General features: G+C 47.4%; 5 protein-coding genes across 7 annotated transcripts; 3 read left to right on the top strand and 2 right to left on the bottom strand.

Annotated features, from left to right (window-relative positions):
- Positions 1-3,485: 3,485 nt before the first annotated feature.
- Positions 3,486-6,230, top strand: Sqor (Sulfide quinone oxidoreductase). Its single transcript, XM_002046295.4, has 7 exons — positions 3,486-3,772; positions 4,382-4,487; positions 4,557-4,781; positions 4,850-5,050; positions 5,103-5,312; positions 5,374-5,560; positions 5,782-6,230. Exons 1-7 carry the CDS (start codon positions 3,648-3,650, stop codon positions 6,093-6,095), a joined length of 1,368 nt encoding a protein of 455 aa, XP_002046331.1. The 5' UTR covers positions 3,486-3,647; the 3' UTR covers positions 6,096-6,230.
- Positions 6,231-6,438: 208 nt separating this feature from the next.
- On the top strand, positions 6,439-9,734 carry pav (kinesin family member pavarotti). The gene is made up of 6 exons (XM_002046296.4): positions 6,439-6,588; positions 6,650-7,405; positions 7,463-8,009; positions 8,074-8,395; positions 8,458-9,014; positions 9,080-9,734. The coding sequence occupies exons 1-6, from the start codon at positions 6,578-6,580 to the stop codon at positions 9,560-9,562; spliced, it is 2,676 nt and encodes an 891-aa protein (XP_002046332.3). The 5' UTR covers positions 6,439-6,577; the 3' UTR covers positions 9,563-9,734.
- An 861-nt stretch (positions 9,735-10,595) lies between these two features.
- On the bottom strand, positions 10,596-20,053 carry ago (F-box and WD-40 domain protein 7). Of its 3 annotated transcripts, XM_015175484.3 has the most exons (9): positions 19,882-20,053; positions 18,033-18,329; positions 16,187-17,556; positions 14,039-15,901; positions 13,788-13,969; positions 13,496-13,721; positions 13,225-13,435; positions 12,982-13,153; positions 10,596-12,343 (listed from the first exon to the last, which is right to left on the bottom strand). In XM_015175484.3, exons 3-9 carry the CDS (start codon positions 17,483-17,485, stop codon positions 12,232-12,234), a joined length of 4,065 nt encoding a protein of 1,354 aa, XP_015030970.1. In that variant the 5' UTR covers positions 17,486-17,556; positions 18,033-18,329; positions 19,882-20,053; the 3' UTR covers positions 10,596-12,231. The 3 variants fall into 3 exon arrangements, with proteins under 3 accessions (XP_015030970.1, XP_015030971.1, XP_002046333.1); XM_015175485.3 differs by lacking the exon at positions 18,033-18,329; XM_002046297.4 differs by lacking the exon at positions 18,033-18,329 and having other exon boundaries at positions 19,667-20,053.
- A 171-nt stretch (positions 20,054-20,224) lies between these two features.
- LOC6622214 (solute carrier family 66 member 3) lies at positions 20,225-21,702 on the top strand. The gene is made up of 4 exons (XM_002046298.4): positions 20,225-20,550; positions 20,638-20,897; positions 21,296-21,416; positions 21,474-21,702. Exons 1-4 carry the CDS (start codon positions 20,280-20,282, stop codon positions 21,602-21,604), a joined length of 783 nt encoding a protein of 260 aa, XP_002046334.2. The 5' UTR covers positions 20,225-20,279; the 3' UTR covers positions 21,605-21,702.
- LOC116650506 (NF-X1-type zinc finger protein NFXL1-like) lies at positions 21,647-23,837 on the bottom strand. The gene is made up of 6 exons (XM_032434284.2): positions 23,561-23,837; positions 23,372-23,503; positions 22,999-23,207; positions 22,743-22,926; positions 22,224-22,685; positions 21,647-22,162 (listed from the first exon to the last, which is right to left on the bottom strand). Exons 2-6 carry the CDS (start codon positions 23,405-23,407, stop codon positions 21,737-21,739), a joined length of 1,317 nt encoding a protein of 438 aa, XP_032290175.2. The 5' UTR covers positions 23,408-23,503; positions 23,561-23,837; the 3' UTR covers positions 21,647-21,736.
- Positions 23,838-23,867: the final 30 nt, after the last annotated feature.

Here is a 23,867-nt window from a genome sequence, read left to right on the forward strand (position 1 = left end):
GAGCCTGTGTGTGTGTGTGTGTGTTTGTGGGCGTCGCTTTTCTGCTGCTGCTGCTGCGGTTGCCTCAGCTGCTGCTGGCTCCTTTGATTGAAAAACTGTATGCAAATTTGTTTGAATTATTTGATATCACAATTTTTCACATTAATATTCGCACAGATATGCATTCTACTCACATTTGCGCACGCATTTCAATTGTTACCTAACCTCAATCCATAATTAAGGTCTTTAACAGAGATCGCATTTTGATCGCATTGGGGCGGCGGGTCACGCCCAACATTTCGGCATAGTGTCTGGCATACTGCAAATTTGTTCTGTTTGTTTAACCGGCGCAATCTGGTGTCAACCGTTTTGCCCAAAACCAGTTGCAGCCGGGTCACGGCACTTCCGCTGCTCCAAAAGACGAGTACTTGGGTGAGCTCCACTGCGTGCCAATTGTCTACACTCAGGAGGAGTTAAGCGATGGTCGGCAGACGTCACCTTTTTATACACTGAGTCCATTTCAATATGCTTAAAATGAGGTATAATGCCTTTGTGCTAATTTATGTAACAGGCAGCACGATATTTGCGAAAACATAAGCTATATAAACGCGTGCTTACTCAGCGCTTTTGGAGAGAGACTCGCGAGAGACTTAAAGATCAAGTATGTTACAGCCTATCGATAGCTTGCTCCCATTCGATACAACTTATCGATAGTTTGCTCCGTGTCGATACCAAGCGATACCCCCGCATTTGGAGCATAAGCCGGAGCAAAGCAAGCTATCGATAGTTTGCTCCGTTTCGATACCAGTCGATAGTCGTGTAATTGGAGCACAGCTCGTAGCATAACAACTTACGATAGTTTGATAACAATCGATACTACCGCATTTGGAGCATTGCTCGGAGCAAAGCTAGAGACAACAATTAAACTAGAGCCTATACTGCGTGTGCTATCGATACAAAAACTGCCTCTGCTACCCCCCTTCCCCAAAAGCTGGCAGCCTTTGCCTTTGGCTTGGTCTTTGGCAGATCCATGTTTAGGGTATTTGCTAGTCGTGCATGCCGCACTAGACTGCGCTAGTGTTCAGCTCTCCGGCTGCAGACCTGCTGCCGCTGGACCACTATTTGCATACATATATATGTATATGCGACTGTTGGCGGCGGACGCAGCTGGGCGGCAGAGCCTAATTGATTCTGTGCCATAAATTGAAATGCACTTCGGAGCTCGAAACCGTTAAATTCAAATGAAGTTGCACTTTAAGCTCGTCAGGGGCGGGGGCGGGGGCGGGACCAGTGACAGGGAGGGGGCTTGAAAAAAATGGCGTCTTTTCCTTGGGGACAATCATCATAATGAGCTACTTATCAATGGCACCGTGGGGACATCAATGTCTGTCGCTGCCTGGCAACAGCGCAACATCCCCCCCCCTCACCAGTATCCCTCACCCAGCCACCTCTTGAAGCACACAGACACGCACAGCTTGGCGAGCCCAAAAGTCGCCCACGCGCTCGTCCAGCCAATTTGGCCAACTGTGTCTGGCAATAGGGCTTCATTTGAATTGTCAGCTTGTCTCCAATTGATAACGCGACTGCGTCACACCCACACGCTCTACACACGCCCACAGAGGCGCTGTCCCTACAGCTGCCTGGCCCTCGTCCTCGTGCTCGTCCTGGTTCTGGTCCTGGCACCACCAATCAGTCCTCAGCATGTCGTAATTAAATACAACAAACAAGCTAAGTGTACTCCAGTCGGGTGTGCGGGACTAGCAGATACCCTGCGCCATAGTAGTTCCCGAGATCGAAGGATACGGACAGGCGGAACTATCTGGACTATATATACTTTATATATATACTTTATGAAACCGGTATCCGGTTTAACTGATCTATCGAGAATATATTGGATCGGGATGCTTTGTAGTTCCCGAAATGAACGGATTCACAGAAACGGATGGACGGAAGACTCTAGTTGGACTAAGCTTTCGTTCTGATCAAGAATATATATACTATATGGTATCGGGACACTTTTCTACTGAATAGATAGACTGACATATAGTTCGGATCAAGAATATATGTATTATATGGTATTGCTAACCTAACCAGACAGACGAATGTCTCCAGTTGGACTAAGTTTTCGTGCTGATCAAGAATCTATAACCTCCATTGGAATCGGCGATGTTTTCTTCTGCCTGTTACAAACATTTTGCCCAAGCCATAATACCCGCTTAAGCGCATGTGGTTAGGGTATCTCAACAACTGTTGCCACAATTCTGCGTATTTTTTTTTTTTGTGGCGCAAATTAGTTTAACTAATCACATCTAAAATGTCGCGCACCACCCCCCCCCCCCCCCCCCCCCCCCCTTGACCAACCCATCAAGTGTTCTGTTTATTTTTTTAGCTTTTCCAATTCTGCCCAAAATTGTGAGTCATACTTTTAGGGGCCGCAAGTTCTGTATACCCTATGTATATGTGAGAGGATCGGACATAACCTCAACAACTGCCAGATAAACCTGATTATTTTGGATCTAGTTCACATGACAAAATCCTTCGGATTTCAAAACCGAAAATAATTCCTTTTCCGTTTTGAAGCTTTTTAATTTCTTGCTCCGTCTAAATTTCATAGTTTTCTGTAAATTTCTTTTTTAAATACCATCTCTTTAGATATATAATTTTAAATATTTAGATATCTAGGCTTATTTTTGGAATAAACCGTGTCTCGAAATTGGTTCAAAATGTTCTCATACATATCCTGATTCTGGAATATTTCATTTTTGCCCTAAAATGTCAAATAAAAACTGAACAAACTTCGACTTGTGTAAGTTTTACAAATCCCCAGTCAATGTCGTCCCCGAGGCCCCAAAAAAATCTGCCAGCTTGATTAAATATTAACTTAATACATCCATCTCTCCAATTTGTTGGGCCACATAGAAACTTAGATGACCCTGTTAACCTAAAAGTATGCTATAAAATTGAAAAGCTGTTATATCAGCATATCAAAGCACGCCATAAATTAAAGCTATTCAGTTCAGATATCGAACATCAGTTAGACTATAACTTGACTTTAGCTTATGTGAAAGCTGCACGCTCTGCTGTACCTATATTTATGCGCAGCACTGTACGCAACAGTTTGTCAAAAGCAGACGCCAAGTAAAGCTTGCGTTTGTTTGAGCTTGCAAAGCTTTTTTCGAATAAATAACCGTCACACGTGTGGCCAAAGCTCAGTCAAGGTTAACGGCATACACTGGGCGAGAAAAGTTTGCAGCCAACATGCGTAATTAACAAATCTGCTGCGGCAACAAGAATATATAATAAAACAAAAACAAAACAACATTTGCAATAAAAACGGATTCTGGCGAAACACAATTTGTGTTTTTGGTTTTCGTGTTTTTTTTTTTTGTTTTTTACCAGTTTGCAGCATTAGCAGCACACATTTGCGTGTGGTGTATGTTAATGTGTTAATCGAACGGTAAAAGCTTTGCCGCTGCTTGCTTTCTCTTTCTCTCTCTCTCAGTCGGCAGTCGTCATTCGGACGTCGTCGCAGCAGGTCGCATCGCGCAGCTCTCTTTGACACACACGCACACACACACACATACACGTATATATATTATACACACAGAGATATCTTTAATAGCAAAAAGTTGCCGAGATCGCATGATCCAAAAGGTTTTGTGTACAAAATGAGCTCCTACACTTGCCTGCCGCTGGCCCTTAGACAGACCAAGATCCTGGCCACACGCCGCCTCAGCGAGCGCTTACTGGTGCGACATCTATCGGCGAGCCAAGCGCTTCACGACAAGCATGAGTAAGTTTTCGCCTGCCACACCTTCCCCCCCCCCCCCCCCCCCCCCCCCTTCTCCTGCTTAGCCATGGGAAACAAACAGGTCCCAATTGGAGATCGTAAAGTTTGGACAGCGCATTCCTAATGTGTATATGTATCTATAAAACAAATATAATTAGCATGATTAGTGGCCAGGGAGGGGATTTGAGCACGTAGACCAAAATTAATTTGGCTGATGGCAGCAGGTTTGTTTTTTTATGCATATATACCCTGTACGCATAGTGAGAGCGGGCATATTGGTTGCACGTCAACTTCGACGAAAATGAAAGCAAGATAGTCCAAGATCCAAGGTTAACATTTTATAGATAGCAAAAATTCTTGTTTGCTAATCTTAAATTTCCGAAAGTTGCAAATTTTCGTTTGAATTAAGCGCAGTTTCTCAGTGCAACAGAGTAGAGCGCAGTCGGTCACAGCTGCTGGCAAAATTGTTATATATGTTATTTTAACCTTGTAGAGGGTATTGTGTATTTCGTCTTCCGGTTTTAAGGCTTTTATCCGAATCGGAATGGGATTGATCGATCGAAAGTTGAGCTCGTTTTTCAGCCACATTCAATTTGAATATTATTTACACAGTTGCAAAGTTTTGGTTGTTGGCGGCGGCTCCGGCGGCTGTGCGATGGCCGCCAAGCTCTCCTCGCGCCTGGGCAGGAACAAGGTGATCGTTGTGGAACCGGCCGATGTACGTAAGCAAATCTCTCAGAAATCAGTCGAGTCGAGTCGCACTCAAGCCCGTTGCGTTCGCCCGTAGAAACATTATTATCAGCCGATGTTTACGCTAATTGGTGGCGGCATGAAACGGCTGGAGCACTCCTACAAGCCCATGTCGCAGGTGCTGCCCAAGAAGGCCAAATGGGTGCGCGAGGCGGCCATTGAATTCGATCCGGACAGCAATACGGTTAAGACAACCGGCGGCAATACGATCAAGTACGACATGTTGCTCATCGCCACCGGACTCCAGTTGAACTACAATAAGGTAAGCTCGTGATAATCCTGACCAGCTTTGTCTCTTTCGGCACTCACCGGCCTTTTGATCTCGCTCAGATACCCGGACTGGAGGAGGCGCTGGCCATACCCAATGGCAAGGTGTCCTCCATATATTCGCCCATGTATGTGGACAGAGTATACGATTGCCTGCGCAATATTAAGGATGGGAATGCCATCTTTACGTATCCATCGTCGCCCGTCAAGTGTCCGGGCGCACCACAAAAGATTGTCTACATCTCGGAGCACTATTTCCGCAAGGTAAGCAACCGTTTGCTACATCCGGATAAGCTGCTAATTGGACTCCATACAGATGGGCAAGCGTGACAAGATTAACGTGATATACAATACGGCTCTGCCCGTGCTTTTTGGCGTCAAACACTATGCGGATGCCCTGTGGCCCATTGTTAAGAAGCGCAACATTACGGTTAACACACGCCGTAATCTAATCGAGGTTAAGCCGGGCCAGGATATAGCTGTCTTTGAGAATCTGGACAATCCCGCCGAACGCTTCGAGGAGAAGGTACAGTTCCCTTTTTGTCCATCAAGTATATCCATAGATATTGTTGTCTTATGATCCGTAGTATTCCATGCTGCACGCTGTGCCGCCGATGAGTGCTCCCGAGGCGCTGACCCGCTGCAAGCAGCTGATCAATGAAGCCGGCTTTGTGAGCGTGGATCAGTCCACGCTGCAGCACACGAAATACAAGAACGTGTTCGCCATTGGCGATTCGTCCGGTTCACCCAACTCCAAGACTGCCGCCTCAGCAGGTAAGTCAATTGGAAAACTGGAAAGTTGATATTTCCAATGGCGTAAGTTGCACAATTGACGTAAGAGCTGGAAGGTTGATATTTTTTTAAATGACGTAAGATGAAATTTAAAAAAAAAATAATATACCATCCGCAATTGTGGAAAATGGTTGGAAAACCATTCGAAGCCTTCCATAGCATTGACCAGAGATTGATATACAAAATTTGTTGTTTATTTGCAGCTGCCCAATCGCCGGTTGTGTTCCGCAATATGATCGCAGCTCTTAATGGGAAGCCTCTGCGCGATGTGTACGATGGATATGCATCGTGTCCGCTGGTGACCGGCTACAATAGCGTTATTCTGGCGGAGTTCGACTACAGTCTGACGCCATTGGAAACGTTCCCGGTGGCACAGAACAAGGAGCGCTATTCCATGTTCATCATGAAGAAGGATCTGATGCCGTTGCTCTACTGGAAGCTGATGTTGCCGGGCTATTGGAATGGCCCCGCCCTCATGCGTAACCTCTTGTCCGTATTTAAGTTCAACAAAAAATAGGTTGCGTCTTCGGTGGTTCACACACAAATGCAATAACTTTTAACTTGTAATTTTAATTATGACACTTTAATATGCATTTTAAAATTGTAATATTATTCGAAGAAAGAAATTTTTGAATTTAACGACCGGCTTAAATTAACTGTTTTTTTGTTTTGTTTAACAACTGAGCAACCGCTGCTGATTATTGTGAAATCGTTATTTAGCACTTGTTTAATTAATAACAAATGTGCTGAAATCTAAATTCAGTTGAAATAAATTGTTGCTTTGCTTGTTGCTTATCGAAAATACAACCCTGCGTTTAGAACGCAATTTCGAGCCACATGAAGTTGGCAGCGAACGCAAATCGAAAAGAAGAGGAAGAACAAGCGTGGCGTCTGTATGGGCGCAAGCATTTGAAGCTAACGAACCAAAACTCTGTTGGTTTTTTAAAAGAAGCAAAAAAACAAGATTGCAGCCGTAATAAAATTACAAAAAATATCAATATGAAAGCAGTGTGAGTATTCAAATAGCATTAAATGCAAAATATGCTTGAGATGTATGTGTTTCCAATGCAGGCCCCGTACGCCAATGCGCGTCCCGAAAACTCCCCGCGCTGCGCCCGCGCATACGCACCCAGAGAAACGACGGGACGTGTCCAATAAACAGCAGGATCCGGTGAATGTATTCTGCCGTGTGCGTCCGCTGCAATCGGAGGGCGATCTGACGTGCATGCGTGTCAAGAACACAACCACAATTGCGCTCAATTCGCAGGATCAGCTGCTGCATCCGAAGCAAAACGGCGCCCAGCGCGAGATACAGTACATCTTCAAGCATGTCTTCCAGCCGGATTCCAACCAGCAGGAGGTATTCGCTGCCGTTGCGCAGCCGCTGGTCGAGAATCTGGTGCGCGGCCGCAACAGTTTGCTCTTCACGTACGGCGTCACGGGCAGCGGAAAGACCTACACAATGACGGGGAATGCACGGCATCGTGGCATAATGCCGCGCTGCCTGGATTTGCTTTTTCGCACCATATCCGACTATCAGGCCAAGAAGTTTGTCTTCAAGCCGGACCGGCTGAACGGCTTTGAGATTCTGTCCGAGGAGGATGCGTTGCTCGAGCGGCAGCAGGAAATGAATCAGCGTTTTGCGGGCGCCGGTCGCTTTGGCTTCCGGCGCAAGGACTCTGATCCGGAAATAGCCTCACAGGCCTCGGTGGAGCCAACGCCGCTCTCGGTGCTGGACGAGGACAACATGTACTCGGTGTTCATCACCTACGTGGAGATGTACAACAACAGTGTCTACGATCTGCTCGAGGACACGGGCGTACAGAAGTAAGACGCATCTCTTTAATCAATCTTTATTAGTTGCTAATCCTCTGGAGAGTGCAGATCCTTGCAGTGCAAAATCATACGCGAGGATGCCAATCATCAGATGTTTGTGCACGGCGTCACCGAGGTGGAGGTCAAGACGGTGGAAGAAGCTCTGGAGGTATTCCAAATGGGCCAGAAGCGCAAACGCATGGGCAACACAATACTCAATGCCGAGTCGAGTCGCAGCCATTCCGTGTTCAATATACGCCTGGTGCAGGCGCCCACCGATTGCCAGGGCGAGCATGTGGTCCAGGACAAGCACACGATCACCGTTAGCCAGCTGTCGCTGGTGGATTTGGCGGGCAGCGAACGCTCCTCGCGCACCAAGAACACGGGCGTCCGTCTGCGCGAGGCGGGCAACATAAACAACTCGCTGATGACGCTGCGCACCTGCCTGGAATATCTGCGCGAAAACCAGCAGCTGGCCGGTAATGGGGCGGCCAAGAAGATACCCTATCGCGACTCAAAGATCACGCACATGTTCAAGAACTACTTTGATGGCGAGGGCCAGGTGTCCATGATCGTGTGCGTCAATCCGCGCATCGAGGACTACGACGAGAATATGGTAAATATGAAGCCCGTATACGACGCCTGTATAGGTTTATCTAACAACTTTCTACGCTACGCAGCAAGTCATGAAGTTCGCCGAGATGACGCAGGAGGTGCAAATAGCGCGTGCCACGCCCATGAAACCAGATCTGGGCTTGACGCCCGGCCGTCGCAAGGCCAATAAACTGTTCAAAATCGCTGTCAACAATCTGAACGAGCTGGGCATACCCGAGGCCAAGCAGCTGGAGGTGGATGTGGGCCTGGTGTACAGCTTGGGTCCAGATTTTCCCAACTATCAGATGGACACTCCCGAGACGGAGTGCAAGATACAGGAGCTGATGCAGTATCTAGAGCAGCGCATCGAGAAGCGGCGCAAATTGCGCGCCAACATGGACATTAAATGTAGCTACATTATATTCCAAATCCCTAGTGATGTCCTTAACCAAGCTCTCTGTTTATGCCAGGTGACAATTTCCGGCAATTGCTGATGAATTTGGACCGCGACAATCTGCAGCTGCGCACGGAGCTGGCCTCTCTGAAGGCCGTCTACAAGCAGGAGCGCGAGCGCAGCGCCGCGCTAGAGAACAAGGTGCGCATACACGAGAGCTCCATCGATGTGCTCAACAATACGGTTAGCAAGCGCGAGCGGCAGATCCAGGAGCTCACCCAGAAGCTGAGCGAGCAGGATTATCTGCTCACGCAAAAGGAACAGGAGAAGGAGAAGCAGAAAAAGAAGTTCAACTCAAAGCTGGCCGTTGAATCCGATAAAAATAAACGCGAGTTCGACATGAAACTGCGCGAACAGCGCGCCAAGATGCAGGAGCGAATGCGCATCAAGGACGAGAAGTTGCGCCTCGTCTCAAACATTCTGCAGTCGGAGGACGTGCCCAGTCTGCCGCGTTCGCAGAGCTCAGAGAATCTGCTGAACGACAAGGAACGCGGCGGCGGTGGCTTCACAGCTCGCACAGAGTCCTCCGCGCCGGCAACGACACGCACAGACATCTATTGCACGCCGCGACATGTAAGTTAAATACTTAAGCTAACCATTCCGAGACTGCAACTGATGTTGTGCTCTACGCTCAACAGGGCTTGGCAGCTGCCAATAACAGGCATCGGAGATCTCGCTCCGCCGGCGACAAGTGGCTGGAGCATCGCGCTGCCAATCCTGTGCCACTGGGCACCATTATGCAGCCATATTTAAAGAATCGCAAGTCGGTTACCAAATTGACGGACATGAAGGAGCTAACCGGACATGGCGCCAACAAATATTGTCTCGTCTCCCAGGAGGCGGACACCGATGGCGACGTCGAGACCAAACTGTACAAGGGCAATGTGATACCCACCTGCGGCGGCGGTGCCCAGGTGGTATTCGATGATGTCGAGTGCCTCAAACAAAAGTCACCTGTCCATTCGCCGCCGCGCAAGCGTCCCAGCAATGGCAATTTGTCTGCCTCGGCATTTGGTGGCCCGTTGCCAACCAGCACCACGGGGCTGACCTCCGTGCAGGATGTTGCCTCGCGCTGCAATTTGGGCATCGAGGGACACAGCAGCAAGAAGTCCAAAATGTAAAAGATGCACTCAAAGATATACTCGCACCATAAAAACATTATCCACGTGTTTTTCTATCCAGTTAAAATTATGTATTATACTCAGTCGATTGACCCCCATTTATAAGTTGAATCATGAATGAATTGATTTGTTTTAAGTTAACGAACACAATTAAAGAAGTCCATTATATTCACGTTATTCAGTTATAAATCTAAATCGAACTGTTGGAACGGACCAGGCTGATTGATGAGCCCAAACCAATGAAATATTTCTACCAACAACTGAGGAAAATGGGTGGAAAGCTATTGCATTGCTTGTGTGTAAAATCTTATTAATCTAAAATTCAATTTTATATATATTTATGTGCTTAAAAAGGGTAGAATGGATCCAATTTTCAAAGATCGTTCAGAGTTACGCGGTTTAATTTTTCAATATCGATCGATATTCGTAATCATTCAACGAAATTATCGATAACTATCAAAAATCGTTTAAAAAATATATATCGGTAATCCGATATTTTTCAAAATATCCTCGCTAACTAAACTGTAAATGTATTCCTGGTGAACCTATATAACTAATTACTTGCGAAATTGGCAATATGCTCCGAAATATTCATCCTCTGAGTAGCCGTCAGTAAAAGTAGCTGCTGCTCTCTGTTCTTCACATCCTTATGCATCAATTATAGCATACGATGTTGTACCTGTGTGTGTGATTTTCAAGCAAGTGCACTGCTTGCAATTGTTGCCCCGGAAAGTATGCATTGGAATTTTGTCAGCGTGGTACTTCACTTGCCCTGAAAAATGCATATAAGAAACAAACTTCATTCAGGGCTGCATCAATTCCGCCAGAGCTGTGACGTCACACCTTACCATTCGACAGTCCTGATCGATAGCCTGCTGCAGCTGCTGCTGATGAGAGAGCAAGAGAGCAGTTGACAGCTTACAGTTATAGTTGCACTTGCACTCAATGAAATGAGGTGAACTAAAAAAAAGGTGAGTTACCAATAAAAATGACTTAAATCTCTAGATATTACAATTAAAAAGCCGAACAAAACTTTACAAAGGAATTTAGGATTTACTTCATTTATTGTTACGATAATTATGCCATAAAGTATTTCAATTATTGTTTAGAGTTATCTTCTTTCTCAACCGCCGGCCAAATACATTTGTGCGCCGCATGGTGAGTACAAATATACCGTATATTCAATTATCGTTCTATTGGCCGTTATCGATGTTGTTGTTTTTTTTGTTGTTGTTGTTGTTGTTTTTGTCATTTTCAAGTATTTCGTTTGTTTATCACAAAAAAGGATAGAAAACAAACATAAAATCACATGCACATGCATTTTGTATTTAACTCTTGGTTTAATTATTATTCCTGCGTTTATTCAGATTTATGCTTAAATTTGTAGATTAATTTCAATTACTAATAAATCAGTCTATAATTAAAATATATGTTCGCTTAATGCTTTTTTGTGTTTGTGTGTGTATGTATGTGTGTTTTTTGTTTGTTTTGCATGTGTGAGTTTGGGTGTGTGTGAGCTGCCCCCCCCCCCCCCCCTCTCCCTCATGAATTGAGTACCACGAAATACTTAAATCTCTATATACGGCTCTGGCCCAACTAAAAAGCAGGCAAAACATAAAAAAAAAAATGGAAATTATTTCGATTTTTCTTTTCTCTCAATAATTTGAAGCATATACGAACATACAATTTGCACGGAACTAGCCACACGGGAAGCATTTTAACAGAAACTTGTTTAAATCAAATAACATACGCTCAATTGCATACGTGTGTGTAATTACGCATGCGTATGTGTGTGTGTGTGTGTGTGTGAGTGCGTGTAAACAAAACAGATCGAACGAAACCACAGAATATATAGAAACAGAAACGATAACTCAAGTGGACACCAAAATGCTCTAACGGCAATATTAACATTAGCATAATTAATTAATTAATCAATCATTTAAACAATTTACAATTTTAATCAATATAATAAAGCTGTTTTTTCATAAAACGTTTTTCGGTTCATTCGACACGGAACAAAATATGTATGTATGTATGTATATGTTGTATATGCATAATACGTATATAGTTAATATTACATATTACACAATATGTACCCTAAGTATTCGACTTTCAATGCAATATATATATATATATAGGCACATATATATATATATATATATGTATATAAAGATGTGTATGTGTATGCACGTTTTTTATAATCAATAAGAACTAAGAAGCAAAAATTATGCTATTTTGTGGAAAACAAATTTTGGCTATATAAAAGCAACGCAATTGAAAACTTTTAACACTCACAACTCTCAACTCCCATGTGTGTGTGTGTGTGTTCGTGGTGTATATATGTGTGTGTGTGTTTGTGTGTGTGTGAGCAGCTGCATTTGTTGGCAAGGCAAGCGACGATAACATTCTGATTATGCATGACAGATAGACGCGTCCTCTTTGTAAGTGTGTGTGTGTGTGTGTGTGAGAGTGTGTGGGTATATATATATATATGGGTGTGTTTGTGTGAATGTATGTGTGTGTGTGATATCGCTTCCGGCTGCTCGCTAAAGCGTTTTAGCGGCATTCGCGTTTATCATAACATAGAGCAGCTGGCGCCATCTTTTGCAAACAGTTTGCATATGGAAATGCAACTGGAACTGCAACTGGAACTGTTCCTGGCACTGTTCCTATGAGCACTTGACACAAGCGCCCTCCACATCAAAGTCCAATACCATAAGCTTTGTCTCCTCCGTGCCATTGCGTGAGCCCACGGCGCATATCAGCTTCGTGTCGTTCGCTCTGTGTTCGAGAAAAGGAAAACATTTAATAAAAACCGTTTGCAAAAAGCAAAATGCTTAAATATGGCTTAGAAAAATGTTTATACCAAAGCATAAAGATCCTAATTTAAGGGAAATGAAAGGGGGCATATCAAAAAGTGAACATTCAATATGGAGGGATATATAGATATAAATGATCATTTTTGTTTGGGTTTTGAAGCTTTCCTGATCGACAGACGGACATGTCTAGATTGAAGCACTGTTCCCATGTTACCTATTCTCAATTGGGGGTCAGTTTTAAAAGAACTCAATCTGTTAACAGCTGTAATAGTCTGTTAACAGCGCAATAACAGTTAAAGCTAGTGGGAACAGTATTCAATATGGACTTTTGTTAACTAGCTGAAGTTAGTCTACAATTAGTATAGGTATTTACAAATAGGTTTAGGTATTTAGACTAGACTAGTTTCAAGTTTGTTTGGCTGAGGATCTGCATGCTAGGACTAAAGGCATCGATCGACTTGAGCTGTTAGGTAGGTCCTCTTCAGGCTGCTTCTTCTTGGCCTCCTTAGCAGGTTTCCTGGCTAGCTTGTAGTCTCTCGCTTCAGTTGGTAACAGCTTTAGCCAGATTATAGTCTAGTATTTACATATATATATAAGTACCTTATGCGCCAGACAACGCCGCCGGAACCACCGGAGTCGAGTGCCACCAGATTGCGTATAAAGTCGCCCGTTTTGACGTCCCACAACTTGACGGTGCCATCATCGGAGCTGGTCACCACAAAGCGCGAATTGAACTGCAGGCAGGTGACCGCGGACTGATGCTTATTGGGACCTGGTAAGCATTAGAGAATCAACCGGATTAATCCATCAATCGAGTCGAGCAAAGCAGCAAAGCAAACAAACCCGATAGCGTCTGCAGGCACTGTCCCGTTGTTATGTCCCAGACCTTGACGGTGGAGTCGGCATTGCCGGAGACCAGTATGTTCTGGCGCAGCTCCATGCCGGACGTGAGGCTTTGGTGGCCCATCAACGTGTGCTTACAATTGCCCGTCTCGACATCCCAAACACGTATCGAGGTATCCAACGAGCCGGAGACCACATGAAGGCCATCAAACTGGAACAATGAAGGGGATTAGATAAGCTCTGCAGAGCATTGCCCGATTATTAACTGTACCTGCAAGGAGTAGACGCGATTCGTGTGTCCTTGCAGCGTGTGCAGGCACTCCTGTCGCTCGGGATGCCAGATCTTGACCATGTAATCGTATGCACCGGACACGATCAGCTTGCCATCGTATTGCACACATCGAACCGCCGCCAGATGACCCACCAGCACATGCAGACACGTGCCCAGCTCAATGTCCCAAACACGCAGCGTAGCATCCCGCGAGCCGCTGACCACCCTGGGTTAACAAGAAGATGGGGATTAGTTGCAAATCCAAATGTATCTGCGGCCAAACTTCGCTTACTTGTTGCCATGCAGATGCATGCAGCGCACCGTTGAGGTGTGTCCCTGGAGCGTGTGGACGCAGCTGCCGCTCTCCATGTCCCACACCTTGAGCGTGCGATCCGTGCTGCCGGAAATAATGATATTGCCGGACATTTGCGAGGACCAAACGCCGCCCGTGTGACCCACCAAGGTGCGCAGGCACTGCAAAGTAAAAAAAAACAATGAAGATTACTTGCGATTCCTCGCCGGGGATTAGCTTGCGCAGCTTACCTTGCCATTGACCGCAGACCAAACCTTAAGCGTATTGTCATCGGAGCCGGACACAATGCGATTGCCGGAGAACTGTAGGCAGGTGATGACATGATCGTCATGACCCTTGAGCACCTTGGGCTTGCGGACGGGCCGTGAACGCCAGTTCATCTCGATGATGTGCTGTCGCATGTACGCCGCCTTCCAGGGTGACGCAATCGGCGGCATATTGCCATCGCGTCCACGCTTGGGCCGATCGCTGCGCGTCTCTGTCAAGATCTGCGCCTTGCGGCATTTCTCCTTCCACAGCAGATTGTCGTCGCAAAGGAAACGCCAGCTGCGGCAGGTTTGTGCGGCGCGCAACAAATCCTTCGGCTCCAGATATGAGAGCACAAATAGCGCCAGTTCGCGCGGCAGCAGCGATATGAAATCGCGCTGGAACTGCGGCTCGATGACCTTCATCATGTGACGCACCTGCGAGGGATCGCAATGATCGATCAGACGATCCACGGCCAGCAGCCGTTCGGCATGGGACCAGCGCTGGAATTGCGCCAGCCAATGCTGCAGCTCCGGCGGCGGATTGTCGCGTGTCGGCATCAGGGCACGCGGCGTACGCCGACCCAGCGCCGGCGAGCTGCCCACCAGGCCGACGCCCGTCGTTGTCGTTGGCGTCATCGTGAGCATCACGGCATTGCCTAAGGGCTGCTGGGTTGAGGAGCGCGGTGTTGAGGCAAAATCATAGGCAATCCGCTTACGGCTATTATCGCCCGTTCCGGCAATGCTGCCCAGGCCGCCGCCAGCTGCGCCCCCGCTGCCCGTTATGCTCATGGAATAGTCACCATCCAGCATACGCCCCTCGTTGTATTTGCGTTTGCGCTGCTGCTGTTGTTGTTGTTGTTGCTGCTGCTGCTGCTGTTGGACACAGTCGGAGCTGGCAACGGCTTCGTCGTGATAGCTATCCATGGCGTCCATGTCGAGGGCTTCGCTAAGACTGGCATTGCTGCCGCTGCGACTCGTGGCCAAGATGCTGTTCTGGCATGTGCAAATCTCCTCCAAATCGGAACAGTTGTTCTCCTCATCGCAATTACCCCATGGCTCCTCGGCACTAAAGTCACCCGGCTCGACAACGCCACCGCCGCCGCCTCCTCCACCGCCGCCTCCTCCACCGCCGCCGCCACCGCCGTTGTCACCATTATTGGGATTCTCCTCGACAACAATGCCCAGAACAATGGCATCATTGGCGCTGTTGCGTGTGGCTTCAATGCGGCGACGAGGCCGATTGTTGTTGTTATTGCCGCCAGCTGCTAGTCCGCTGCGTGCCAGAAAACGTTCCTGTGTCTGGGCGCTGGCATTCACCTGTCTTGTGGCCGCCTTCACAGTTGCCGCTGCGTAATGGCAACGCGCCGAGGATGTGGTCGATGTGGCCGAGGTCGATGGCTGTGCATCCACGTCCAGCGACTTGGCCAGCACGCTGGTGCGACTACAGCCTGACTCCTGACTCGTCTGTGAGCCCACCGAGCTGAAGGATGTGGCCAGTGGCGCGGCTGCATCCTTGTCCGACTGCTGCTGCTGACAGCTTGTCGCGGAGGCGTTCAGGTTGTCATTCGAGTTGGTGCTCGTGTAGACATCTGTGCGATTGGTGGTGGAAGTGGACGCGTTGCTGCTGCTGCTGCTGCTCCCGCTGCCGCTGCTGTTAACGCTGGACGACTTGACGAGTACCACAAAGGGCAGCTTGGAATTGGTGCTGGAACTGTGCTGCGGGCACGCGGCAATAGCATAATCCAGCGTTGAGCCCAAATTAAGTTTGGCAGTGGACTTGCTCAGTCGGCTGTTCGTGTACTTGCGGCTGCTCGTCGGCGTCGTCGATAGATCCTTGTACGTGCACTACAAGAATGAGATTCCATTAGATATTTTAAAAGAGGAATAACAGATTCCCTGAACGGAGAAGCGGGATCTGCATGGATATGTTTATAAGAAGAGTCTAGCTAACAAATTTGCTGCTTAAAGAGCTGGATCCAGATAAGAAACGGACAGACCAAAAAGACCTGGCATCTACTCAGGTCGTCCTGGTCAAGCAGAGATCGCAGACGTCTCCTGAATAATTATCTGTAGCTAGCTATAGATTCTACTGCTCATGGAATATACAATCTCATAGATTTCTTCATTTACCTTGCTGTCCGAGGAGAAGGCGCGCGCCTGGCTGCTGCTGGGCCAATCATCGCTGCCGCCGCCAGCTCCAGCTGTTGCTGCACCTCCTCCAGCTCCAGCTGCTGCTGCTGCCGCGGCACGATTGATCAGACTTAGATTGAGGCGATTTTTGCTTATCAGCGAACTTGTGCCGAGTATAATGCCGCCGGTGAGTCGCTGTTCGGTCTCAAAGTCGCGACGCTCGATGCGATCCATGGAGTCAATGTCCGCCTGGCTTAAGGTGCTCGAGCTGTGGCTGTTGGTCGAGCTGGCGGCTGCCGTCGCCTCGGCGCTGGCCGTCAGGCTCATCTGCTTGAGCCGCACGGACATTTGTCTGTCGTGCAGCGAACTGCTAGCCACATCCGCCTGTCCGCATTCCGTTTCAGCCTTAACTCCTTGGGGCGGGACGTTCTGCTCCTCCGCCTCGAATTCATCGCTGAGCCGCTTTGGTTTGCCTGCGAGCAGCTGCTCGGATGCGGCAGCCGGATTGCCGGCCGTGACGCTGGCATGAGTATGTGATTGCGGTTCGTCAACAACAGGTGTCTCCAGGAATATTTTGGAGCCATCGGCTGTTGTGATGATGCCGTCAGCGGTGCAACCGATGCCGGCGCTGCCATCGATCTGTGATGTATTGTTGGGGCAGTCTGTGGGCATGGAGCGCACCTCCACCTCCTCCTCCTCCTCGTCGTCGTCGTCGTCGTCGTCTTCCTCCTCGACAATTTCCTCCTCATCGAAATCATCGTCATCGTTTATAAGGCATACAACGGGCGGCTCTGTATCGTTGACATTGAAGAAAACGGAATTGCGCTCCTCGGAGGCGGCATCATCCTCGCTGCGTCCGTTCTCGTTGCCATTGAGTGTATCTGTCGAGGAGCTATCGTCGACTGGCACCACAACGCCCACTGTTGAAGCAGCCCCGCCTCCCGTGCTGGTGGGCAGTGAATTGGAAGAGCTTATCTCGTACGTTTCCAGGACGCCCGTCTCGGTACTGGACTCATCATCGAGCACGACGGCAAAGCCATGTTGCGAATTTGAAGAGACACAGTCCTCCACGTCTTCCCTCAACTTGGACATAGATTCAGCTACTATTAATCTCGCTTGGCTAGTGCTTGGCTTTGGCTGTGGATGTCGCTGTGGATGTCGCTGTGGCTGTGATGCTTCTTGAGGTGTTAGCGGCTTTAGTTGGTGGCTTCCAGTTCGGCTGCTGCTGCTCCTTTCCTGCTGAGCGTCGTCCTCGGCACTTTCACAATTACTGCTAGCAACTGAACATCCTTTTTCCATAATACTATCACTATGCGCGGCGGGAAGTCAATCTCTGCGTGCACTGCTGCTGCTGCTGCTGCTTTCCTCGCCTGCAAGTTAACAACACATTTGGCTTTAAGTCTAGTTTTTTGGGCATTGAAAGCAACGTCTACATGGTTTCAGACGAGCTCGAAAGCTACACTTATGAAGGATTGTGAAGTCGAAAAAGGAGCATCCCCTCTGCTGTGGAATATTCGACCTTCATGCAGCCTTTTAAGTGCGCTTTGGTGAAGCTGAAGTCTTGGTTCTGTGTACACCGGGTTTTTAGGGATCGGAGTAACAAGCGAGCGGTCGCCGGTTCAAATCCAACATAGAACATGGAACCCATCGAAAGATGTGATGGAAGTGTCCGTTGGATGTTCTCACGGGAAATGCACAAATGAGATCGGATCCTACTTATAAATAACTAAATATCCTTGGATCGAAAATAATTCTGATTCTTAAGGCCACATTACATGCTTGTCTCATCATACGCTTTCTTTAAACAATAATAAACTGCGACAAATATAACTAATCTTTAACTTACTTGAATAAATACACAGGCGTCACAGTTAAACTTGTAAGCTATCCTTCTTCTTTTTTTTCTACCAGCAAAAAAAAACCCGCTAGGAACGAGCCGCTGTTGGCTGCGACTGCGACGCTCTGTAAAAATTCCCACGCAACGCGAAGCATGGGCTAAGAGGCAAACGGCAAAAGTAATAAGCACGATGAGAGGAGATCGTGTGCAGGCACTTTTCTGCTGTCTGTTGTCGGTTGTCCCTCACTCTCTCTCTCTGTCTCTCTCGCTCACTCTTCCTACTACGTTCGCCTGATGAAGATGAGACTGAGAATTGCGAAAAAAAAAAAAATCAAAAATCAAAAGAAAAGCAGTGGGAAAAATGTCTGTAAAGCAACAACAACCAACAACAGACGCAGCCGCCGTCGCAGCAGCCGTCGTCTGAACAATCAAAAACTGGCAAAGGAAATCACAAAAGTGCATCGGCGGAAGAAGCTAAAACGGCGCGAAGTAGAATGGGCAAAGAAGATGAAACGGGTATTACAACAAACATACAAACACATTCCCACACACACACACACACACACAGATCAATAGCCCAGGCAGGCATGGCTGAAAAGGTAAAGGCATGCGATGACAAGAGCAAAAGTAACGGACGGAAGAAGAAGCAATAAAGATACACACCAACAACAACAACAACAACAACAACAGCAGCAGCAAAGACAACGATAGCGTACACCTTGCAATTTAAGCCGCTATCTGTTTGGGCTCTCTGCTCTGCTCTGCTCTCCTCTCTCTATCTCTCTCGCTCGCTCGCAACGCAGCCATCAGCGTCGACCATCAGTCTCAGACTCGCCCTCTCACTCGCTCGCTCGCTCTCGCGCACAGCATCAATTCAACGCACACAAGCACACACACGTACAGACAACGAAAAAGGGATCACTGCAGGCCGCGGGCTGCAGTCGAATAACAAAGGCCGATCCGCATAGGAATTTTCATCGCACACACAGGCGCAAACACGTGTATGTATGTGTGGATCCTGTGTTGCATCACGCGCAAAGCAGATCAGATGTGCACGAGAATGTGTCGCTGCTTTGCGCCGTCTAAACCCTCCCCTTCTCAAAAATGGCTGTTGACCTCCTCTGAAGGTTTAAGGGTCTCCCGTCCACGTTTTCGGTCTCAGTTTTGCTTCATTTTGTGTCCGCTTTCACACGGCATTCGTGTTACCTGTGCTGCGACCACGACAAGACACAGGACTAAAGCGAGCATAAATGCCCCGACCCTCGCTTGTCATCCATTAATGTCGTTTTCAAGGCACAAATAGTTTTTTCATTCTATGTACGATACATAGCCAAATGACCATGGGAATTGGGGGAAACGGGTAATCAAAGAAAAAAAATCTTTAAAGTTAGTATGAAAATAGAAAATAACTGATTTGTATTGGCCCTAACCCCACTTTTCTGCACCTGCACTAAGCGAGAGCCAGCCCCATAATTCGTGGAGCAAGCAACAAAAGAAAAAATGTGAACATTGTTGTACACATACAAAAGCGACTACGTCGGATGTCGTATGCATATACACACACACACACACATACACGCACGCATGCACACATACAGCAGAACAAATGTCACGACATGCATAAGAAAATGAGCTTACTTTACCCCTAGATAGATTTATTTGTGCACTTTGAACAACAGAATTCATATATTTGGTATACACTTGCGGCATGCAATTGCATTTGATCTTAATTGTTTAACTATTTCATCCGTTTTACACTTTTTGCGTTTAGTTCACGCACACACACATATACACACACTTGCCCATGCACAAGAAGCATTTGCCACCGAGCACACGTTTAATTGAATTTACAACGTACGTTTCTCTGCCGTTTTCTTCAATGTGCCGTCAGCTCTCCAGAATTATTATTTTGTATTAACCGTATTAGTATTATTCTGACAAACAAAAACAAAAATTCTTAAATTCAGACAGAAAAATAACTAAATGACTTGAGCTGCGCTGCCACTGTATGTCAGCAGCACCAAAGTATCGAGACAAAGCATCGATACGTTGCCCGCAACGCTAAGTTATCGATAGACGGAGCAGCAGCGATACCATCGAGTGATGCTATTCGATAATATATGTTATTGGGAACTATTTTTAAAATGTTAAAAAAAAAAATGTTTTTAATTATGTGAAACATGCCAAACTGACTGAATGAGCAACAAAAAACAGAGCATCTGTATATTATACTGATTTAAGACATTGCTTGAAATAATGCTGTGTACAGCTGCATATCGATACACAGGCCCGCCCGCAATCGATTGCTTCTGTTTAAATCAAGTCAAAAGGCCAATTAATATTAGTTTGGCTGCTGCAATGGCTACAACGGTGGCGTCCGAGGGCTTTGGGGACATTGTGTCCCACTATCTGGACAAAGGAATAGTGCTTATAATTGCTGATCTGCTGAGTTTAATAACGGTCTCCTCCTGCCTGGTCATCAAAGTGCCGCAAATAAACACAATACGCGAAAACCAATCGTCTAAAGGTAAGACCCCCCCCCCCCCCCCCCACACACACACAACTATTATTAACGCCCACTCACTTGATTCCTTGCTCTCACTCATTTCGGCAGGCATCAGCATCCTTGGCCTGTGCCTGGAACTGTTCAGCTATACCGTTATGATGTCCTACAATTATAGCGCAGGCTATGATTTTCTATCCTACATGGAGTATCCTGTGCTGCTGCTGCAGGAATATGTGCTCATCTACTATGTCTTCAAATATCAGGATATGCTGGGCAAGCGTACACAAATCTTTGCCGTCTTCTACGTGACCATTGCAACGCTTATCTATCTAAAGCTCTTTCCCATTATCGTCCTAACGTTCCTGGTGGTGAGTAAGAGACCATTATCTCCCTCCACAAACGCAGTCAATAGTCAATAGAACAGCTGCGATATTGATTAGAATGTGTTTCGACCAGATAACGAGTTGGGCTCAAACTAGTTTTACATTAACTAATTATGTTTTGTTTTTATTGCCATTGGAGCTGAGCATTATGAGGCGCTCGGAACTGATCTGAACTGGGCATCATTGCCGAAGGTCATGTGTGTGTGTGTTTGTTGTATAATATTTGTGCTGCTTCTATTTATACACATACAATGCTCTCGCTGACCACAAACACGGCTATATTGTGTATAAAATACAGTAAACGCTGCCTAAGGCGCACAGCTGTCATTTCTGTTAGTAAAGATTTCCGTTATTTTGAATTTTACGTTCATTTTTCTCGGCAGCCCTTCTGCACGCCCATTGGAGCCACCAGCAAGGTGCTGCAGCTTTTGGCCATATTGCGCACAAAGGATGCCAGCTCCGTGAGCCGCACCACGTGGGCCCTGTCCGCCTTCACAAACATGAGTATGTGAACATAAAAATGGGTTTATCGCAATCAATCTTAACTTGTTTATATTTTAGCCCGTATCTATACGGTTTTTGTGCAGTCGCAAGATTGGATACTGCTCTCGAATTTCCTGATATCCACGTGCCTCAGCTCGAGCGTGTTTGCCGCCGCCTGCGTTTACAAGCAGAAGACGAAGACAGCTTGAAATCCTTGGCCAGGCCGAGAAAATACTCAAAAGACACGCGCCAACAGTTACATCAGTCGTTTATGGTTATGTAGATTCTAATATAAATTCAAATATCATTTTTGGCATTTGTTATTGGTCCATTCTTGCTGTTTAGCTATCCGCATAGTATGCCACGCCCAATGCGCCCATTACGGCGAGCAGGGCCAGAGCATAGATGCCCCAACGTTGCCAATCGATGTGATAGCTGGCGGGCTGCACATCCAAAGCTTTGCGCTCCTTGTGCTTGCGCTTGCCGAACTTTTGCTCGTATTTTTCCAGCTCCAGACGATTTTTTTCCTGCTCCTGCTTTAATTTACGTTCCAGCTGCTGCTGTTCCGTAGCCTTCGCCTTGGACAGCTCCTCCAGACAATTGGCATCGCATTTTAGTTCAGTTTGCCCCGCACGATGCTTATCGCAGGCTATCTCCAACTTGAGCCGCTTGCAGGCGCAGTAGATGCGCACCTTCTTCCGGCACAGCTCCGGATTGGGACACGGGCCGGGATGGCAGACGGTTATGCAGCGATGACCGCATTCAAACTGTGTAGAAGAGTTTATCATATAGAGTGTGGACACACCATGTGGCGAAAGGAATACGCACATTTTTGAGGCAACGATTGCCGCAGCTGCCAAACTTTTGCCGGCGCTCCAGCGTCTGCTGCACACTGCCGCCCTCCTCCTGATTGAAGTACTCGCTGCACTTGTACATGACCTGGTTGAGGCCGCAGTGGCATTTGCTTTTGATGACAAAGCTGCACGGAGCACAGGGCGGCGCATGGCAGCCTTTGGTGCAGGCGTGCGTGCAGCCAGGGGGTCGCGGTATAGCGCAGCCTTCCTCGCAATTGGCACAGCCCGCCTGCTGGTTCATGTCCTCAGGCTGGGGCACCGCGTGACAGACCAGCTGGCATCGATGATTGCCGCATTTCAATTGACGCGCACATTTGCGCTGGCAGGACGTGGGCTTCGAGTTCCAGCAGGGCCAGGTGGCCAGCTCGTGGCCGCCAATGCAGGCAACACGGACGCCCTCCTCGCAGCGCGGATGCGGCAGCGAACGATATTCATACTAAAAGCAAGTAAATGACTTTTAAATTGGACTCGCTGGGCAACAGTTGAGGCTCACCTTGTGCTGCTGCGCACGCGGCGCATCCGCTGGCTTGGGCACACGCAGTGCTGCGTGGCAGCGCGCCTTGCATATGTGTCCACAGCCGCTGGTATCGTTGGGCAGGCCACATGGCTGCACGCAGGGCGGACACTCACCCTTGTGGCAGCGATGCTTGATGGCATGATGACACTTGGATGTGATGCTGCAGGCAAATGGCAAATGCCTTAAGATTAGCATAAACAAATATATTATATATATATATATGGCTACGAACCGGCACAGCTCCTGGCAGACAATGCGCGCGCTCTTCTCCCGGCCGCAGGGCACACTGCGACGCGTCTTGCCGCAGCGGCAGTTCACCTGGGATTCCAGCTTGCAGGGATAACAGGGCCCATTGTGGCACACCGACTGGCACTTGTGCTTGTTGCAGCTTAGCTGCTTGCCGCAAATCTTCTCGCAGGGCGGACACTGGTCGCCGCAGCACTGGAAAAAGTTAACAAAAAAGCGATTGGTAAGAACTAGCAAATACCCTGTAATAATCAATAGTTTTTACGGCTTCAAATGTGCGTGTTTTTGTCTGTTCTACATATTTAAAGAAAACCCTCACAACTTGCGTCTTTACAGGGCATAAATAGCCTAAGATATACCTTGCGATTACAGGCATGCTTGCCACAGTCGCGCATCTGTTTGCATTTGGTTTCGCAGTTGAACTCCTTGGAGCAGGGTAGCTCCTTCTCGTGCAGACCGCAGCGACACTTCTTCTTGGTGCGCACCAGGCACTGCAAAGGCTTTAATTAGATATTGTGCATATTTAATTGAATTGCTGCGTCGCTCACCAAGTTGCAGGCGCCGCGATGGCAGCGCTGGGCGCAGCTATGCTTGCCGCAGGACAACAGCTTCTGGCAGGTGTCGCCGCATGTTTCCGCCAACTGGCTGCAGTCGCCAGTTCTGGTCTGTAAAGGATTGCTCAGCTCTCCAGAATTATTATTTTGTATTAACCGTATTAGTATTATTCTGACAAACAAAAACAAAAATTCTTAAATTCAGACAGAAAAATAACTAAATGACTTGAGCTGCGCTGCCACTGTATGTCAGCAGCACCAAAGTATCGAGACAAAGCATCGATACGTTGCCCGCAACGCT

The sequence above is a fragment of the Drosophila virilis genome, chromosome 3, assembly GCF_030788295.1.
Source record: "Drosophila virilis strain 15010-1051.87 chromosome 3, Dvir_AGI_RSII-ME, whole genome shotgun sequence".
NCBI classification, from domain to species: Eukaryota; Metazoa; Arthropoda; class Insecta; order Diptera; family Drosophilidae; genus Drosophila; species Drosophila virilis.

What these genes read in the sequence shown, in the direction of transcription:
- Sqor (XM_002046295.4), top strand. Translation starts at nt 3,648, where the DNA reads ATGAGCTCCTACACTTGCCTGCCGCTGGCCCTTAGACAGACCAAGATC. An exon ending in TCGTTGTGGAACCGGCCGAT is followed by an intron (nt 4,488 to 4,556) that starts GTACGTAAGCAA and finishes GTTCGCCCGTAG; the next exon opens with AAACATTATTATCAGCCGAT. An exon ending in CAAGACTGCCGCCTCAGCAG is followed by an intron (nt 5,561 to 5,781) that starts GTAAGTCAATTG and finishes GTTTATTTGCAG; the next exon opens with CTGCCCAATCGCCGGTTGTG.
- pav (XM_002046296.4), top strand. An exon ending in CGCCAACATGGACATTAAAT is followed by an intron (nt 8,396 to 8,457) that starts GTAGCTACATTA and finishes TGTTTATGCCAG; the next exon opens with GTGACAATTTCCGGCAATTG. An exon ending in TCTATTGCACGCCGCGACAT is followed by an intron (nt 9,015 to 9,079) that starts GTAAGTTAAATA and finishes TACGCTCAACAG; the next exon opens with GGCTTGGCAGCTGCCAATAA.
- ago (XM_015175485.3), bottom strand. Translation starts at nt 17,485, where the DNA reads ATGGAAAAAGGATGTTCAGTTGCTAGCAGTAATTGTGAAAGTGCCGAG. An exon ending in ATCGCGTCTACTCCTTGCAG is followed by an intron (nt 13,436 to 13,495) that starts GTACAGTTAATA and finishes TCATTGTTCCAG; the next exon opens with TTTGATGGCCTTCATGTGGT. An exon ending in GGCGTTGTCTGGCGCATAAG is followed by an intron (nt 12,344 to 12,981) that starts GTACTTATATAT and finishes TCTCGAACACAG; the next exon opens with AGCGAACGACACGAAGCTGA.
- LOC6622214 (XM_002046298.4), top strand. Translation starts at nt 20,280, where the DNA reads ATGCTGTGTACAGCTGCATATCGATACACAGGCCCGCCCGCAATCGAT. An exon ending in CGAAAACCAATCGTCTAAAG is followed by an intron (nt 20,551 to 20,637) that starts GTAAGACCCCCC and finishes TCATTTCGGCAG; the next exon opens with GCATCAGCATCCTTGGCCTG. An exon ending in TCGTCCTAACGTTCCTGGTG is followed by an intron (nt 20,898 to 21,295) that starts GTGAGTAAGAGA and finishes TTTTCTCGGCAG; the next exon opens with CCCTTCTGCACGCCCATTGG.
- LOC116650506 (XM_032434284.2), bottom strand. Translation starts at nt 23,407, where the DNA reads ATGCGCGACTGTGGCAAGCATGCCTGTAATCGCAAG. An exon ending in GTCTGCCAGGAGCTGTGCCG is followed by an intron (nt 22,927 to 22,998) that starts GTTCGTAGCCAT and finishes ATTTGCCTGCAG; the next exon opens with CATCACATCCAAGTGTCATC. An exon ending in GCAATCGTTGCCTCAAAAAT is followed by an intron (nt 22,163 to 22,223) that starts GTGCGTATTCCT and finishes TCTTCTACACAG; the next exon opens with TTTGAATGCGGTCATCGCTG.